General features: G+C 45.0%; 1 protein-coding gene across 1 annotated transcript in view; it reads left to right on the top strand.

Moving 5' to 3' along the window:
- Fermt1 (fermitin family member 1) overlaps positions 1-3,108 on the top strand; it is a 44,740-nt gene extending 41,632 nt beyond the window's left edge. Inside the window, exon 16 of the mRNA XM_029536320.1 lies at positions 657-3,108. Within this exon, the coding sequence (XP_029392180.1) occupies positions 657-830 (174 nt within the window). The 3' untranslated portion in view covers positions 831-3,108. The remainder of the gene's footprint in view (positions 1-656) is intronic.
- The last annotated feature ends 1,529 nt before the right edge of the window (positions 3,109-4,637 follow it).

Below are 4,637 nucleotides of genomic sequence, written 5' to 3'. Positions count from 1 at the left end.
CTATGTCTAATTTTCTGAGGAACTTCCAGACTGATTTCCAGAGTGGTTGTACCAGCTTGCTGTCCCACCAACAATGGAGGAGTGTTCCTCTTTCTCCACATCCTTACTAGCATATGCTGTCACCTGAATTTTTGATCTTAGACATTCTGACTGGAGTAAAGTGGAATCTCAGGGTTGTTTTGATTTGCATTTCCCTGATGATTAAGGATGTTGAACATTTTTTCGGGTGCTTCTTAGCCATTCGGTATTCCTCAATTGAGAATTCTTTGTTTAGCACTGTACCCCATTTTTTAATAGAGTTAATTGATTTTCTGGAGTCCCACTTCTTGAGTTCTTTGTATATATTGTATATTAGTCCCCTATCGGATTTAGGATTGGTAAAGATCCTTTCCCAATCTGTTGGTGGCCTTTTTGTCTTATTGACAGTATGAAAAGGGACATTCTTAACCTCTGAAAAAAACAATGGAAATGCACAATGATTTGCTAGGCACGCATTAGAACTGATACCACAAGAGGGCGCAAGAGCAAAGACATTTTCCATAAAGCCATTTTTGGTTTTGGGGCCCTCACTAGTCCTCAGCCTTGGGGACCATCTCCAGCTGCTTTCTCATCCTTCCTTGTCAGAGTTTAAGTTTATCCGTGGCTTACTTTTCCAGGTGGCAATCGAGTTTGACCAAAACGTCTCCATCGCGTTCACCTGCCTAAGTGCAGATTGCAAGATTGTCCATGAGTACATTGGTGGCTACATCTTCTTGTCTACCCGATCCAAGGACCAAAATGAAACACTCGATGAGGACCTCTTTCACAAACTGACTGGTGGTCAGGACTGAACTGAAGCAGGTCTACGTGGCCTACGTGGACTAGGAGTCCCTTCCTGAATGGCTAGGATCTGTGGCTTTCCCTGTGTGTAGCTTGCAGACCAACAAAATGTATGCTTACCATCAGATACCCAGGTCCTGCCTCGTCTGAGTGCACTGAACACATTCCTCTCCTTACTGTGTCTCAGGCTGCCAGCAGTAGACTGGGCTCCTGCTGCTTTTCCTATAAAGTGGGTGGAGGGAGGGAGAGGCTGGTACTCTATGGATGCTCTAAGGCACATCATGGCTCTCCAGCAATGTGGCTTGGTAGGCACATGTAAGTGCTAACCAGCAGCTGACCTGCTTGTATGCCTCATGGTAAGTCAGCAGTGAACAGAGAGGGGTAATAGGGATGCATAGCACGTACAAATCTCGATCCACACACTCGGGTCCTTCCTTAACAAAACTGAGCATAGCTCTCATCTTGCCAAAGTGGCAGAGGGAGTCTCAACACCTTTTTTCTTTGGAGGTCAACGAGATGAGTGGGAAGGAGTGGGTTACAGTGGTCTTCGGCATCATCGGTTTACTGTGACTGTCACATCTGTTAAGGTGACCACTCACCATCTGGTCTAATCGTTGGTCCTCACAGTATGGCTGACATGAGAAGCTTCATTCCTAGGGAATCCCACAGACACACTGAAGTCCTTCTTAAAGACACAGGCACTGAAGGGATACATGGGAGCCCAGTCTCAGTCAAGATCCACAACTCAATTGATTTGGTTCTAGACTGGGTCTCAAGAAAACAGGCCTCGCTCTCTGTTAATCAAAAACACCTTCCACGGAGCTGGAAAGATAGGTCAGCAGTTAAGATGGCTTGCTGCTCTTACGGACGATCTCAGCTGAGTTCCAAGTACCTAGCTTTAAGGGATCTGATGTCTTTGTCTGAACTCTGTGAGTACCTGCACAACACACACGCACACACACACACACTTAAAAACTACTCAAAAAAAAAAATCTCTGGCAGGATTCCAAGTCCAGTCAGGCCTCCGTTCCATGCAACCAAGTAAGGAAAGGTGGGAAAATCTGTTTCAGAGTCCACCATATTGAAGTTCTGCTTTCAAAGTCCTGTCTGGTCTAGGTAATAAAAAAGTGTTCTTACCACTCAGCTGCATTCTGGATGTGGAGTCTGCCTCTATGATTCTTGCCATTTCCCCTAAACATCTTCAGCTTTGGAAATCACAAGACAATAACAGACTCCTGGAGGCTGTGTTTTGCAGTATCATCCCTGTCCTGCTATAAGCGTAAGCCCTTGGCAGCTGCCTGAATGTCATATTCTGGTTTTTCAGTAGGAGGGAAGGAGTGGGTTTTGAGTAAGTGGATTGCAGCCTCAGAGCTAAAGGGAGGTGTTTCTGTGTGGAAGGAAGCCTTCTCCTTCCACACGAACTCAGACTGCACAGATAGAGCAAGAGCTTTCCTTGAACTCGGCATGTTTCAGGGTTTTGGATGGAGCCCAGTGACCTTCAAGCCTCGGCTGTTGCTTTGTTTCCCAACAAGGCCACCTGGGAAGGAAAGGTTCTGCAATTCTCAAAGTCAGGAGACAGTCCTGGCCTGAAACCACAGACCTGAGCCAGAAGAACCTTCTGGAGGTTTCTTTTAGCCTTTCCAGATACCCACTGAATTTCTGGGGCTCAACTTTGCTCGGAAACACTTTAAGCATTTGGAAGATCTGGTTTCTGTCATCAAGAACTTAATTTGGGGTGTTTTTCTGCAGGCAAGTATGTTAAGTGCCGCAGGAAACATGGTGCTCTTCTTTCCTCTGCTGTCCTGGGCTCTGCTGTTTAGGGCCTAGACGGGGTGCAGTATACTCCTGGGTACACTACACTAGGCTGGGTGGAGTGTACACACAGTGTGCATGCCTTTAATCCCAGAACTCAGGAGGCAGACGCAAGTAGACATCTGTGAGTCTGAGGCCAGCCAGGGCTCCGTAATCAAAGCCTTTTTTCGAATTGAAAAATATTTGCTTGCTAGAGCCTAGACAGATCTTTCAAATCCTGGTCACAATGACCTCCTTGATTACGTGTCACCTTGATTACATGTTACCCACGAGAATTCAGCTTCCCTAATCTGCCAGACCAGGGCTTCAGGTTAGCCCCTCCTTCCCTTTGTATGGTTGGCTGAGATTTCCATTAAACGCCTGGAGGAGTTGGCTTCCCGACATGCAATTCTAGGTAGCATTTCTCCCATGGTTACACAGCTACATCTCAAAGGAATAAATTGGTATGAGAAGAAAATGTTAAATGCCATTGTTCTAGAGAAAAGTTTGGTCCTTTTCTTTTAGGGAGAGGGGGGTTAACATTTGGATACAAATGGTCGGGTGACTTGTCCTTGGTGAAATTTTAATTTGTTTGTCCCACACACACATCCCATTTGCTGTGTGAGCTGCCATAGATGCTGAAATCTGAATTGTATTATTTATGTGACTTTAAATTTGATTTTTATATGTGTTTGAATATAGTTCAGTTGTGACCTATCCTGCCTGCTGTCTGTTTAAAGGTGACCAGAGAATTCTCTCTGCTATGAAGGGAGAGCTCACTCAGGCCTGTCATGTGTCTCTGCACACCACCATTCCAGATCCTTCTCCAGGCAACTAGAGTGTGCTTGGCCTTGAGTTCTAAGATGTCAACTAAGACCTTTTCTTAATCTTTGCTTTTAGCTCTTCTCCCATTGATGGATATCAGATACTGTCCTATCCTTACCATGGCTTGGCTTGCCCCTTTCTAGATCTTGAGAAACTACCAGAAAGCAAATAACCATATAACCAGAGAGAAAGGAAGAGTCAAGTTCCCAGTGTTTGATAGCTGAATGCTGAGGGCACCTCTTTTTTTTAAGGATAATGATCCCTAATAGGTATAAACGTGTGGTTTATAGGAGTCTCTCCACATGCAATTCTCACATCAGCCCAAAGAGGGCAAAAGAGCTCTTCTACTCATTCTACTGAAGAGCCAAAGCTACCCTCAGCTTGTAGGACTGAAAAGCCCATTGGGGAAAGGATCCAAAGCCAAGTTTGTCAACCTTCTCCAGCCCTGCTCAACCTTGAGGCACTAGCCACCTCCCACTCAATGAGGCTCAGTGTCCCCAGGTTCAGTGTGACCCAGTGGCTACCATTCCCGGCCACCAAGTCGACATCCCCACATCAGGTAGGAATGTATCACCAGCTTGGGAAACTGGCTGCACCAGAGTTAGATGGGTAAGATAGAGGTAGACCAAAGAAGTCTGGGAGACAGAGGAATACCTCACTAACAGGTTTTTGTTGTTGCTTTAAATTTGGGTTTTGAATCCTAAACAGTGAGGAGACAAGGCGCATTTCCATCTAAAAGCTAGTCCTTTCGTCCGCAGACTTAGAAGCCAAGGTGCTATGCAGTAATTATTTCCTGAAGTAATTTAAAAATCATTTTAATTGGTCTGAGGATGTATCTCGCTATTGAGAGAGTATATGCTAGCATGCGTGAAGCATGATTTCAAAGCTCATCCACATAATTGTGAACAGAAGTGTACATGGTAAATTCTCAGACTTCTTTGCATAGGAAAAACCGTCCTGCTAAGTAAAGACTAGGATCCTGATAATTAAACCAGACCTGAGTCCAGAGTCACATGGAACTCAATCTTTAATGCCACTAGATTAAAAGATATAGACTCCAGGAGTGCGCCCAACATTTGTGATCACATGACATGAAAAAGTGGGCCCTAATCCTGCCAAAAGCAATCTACAGATTCAATGCAATCCCCATCAAAATTCCAACCCAATTCTTCACAGAGTTAGAAAGGGCGATTGGCAAATTC

This window comes from Mus pahari, chromosome 3 (assembly GCF_900095145.1).
Source record: "Mus pahari chromosome 3, PAHARI_EIJ_v1.1, whole genome shotgun sequence".
Taxonomy (NCBI): domain Eukaryota; kingdom Metazoa; phylum Chordata; class Mammalia; order Rodentia; family Muridae; genus Mus; species Mus pahari.
Note: the sequence above shows the minus strand (reverse complement) of the source record. Positions and strands in the feature narration are given on the sequence as shown.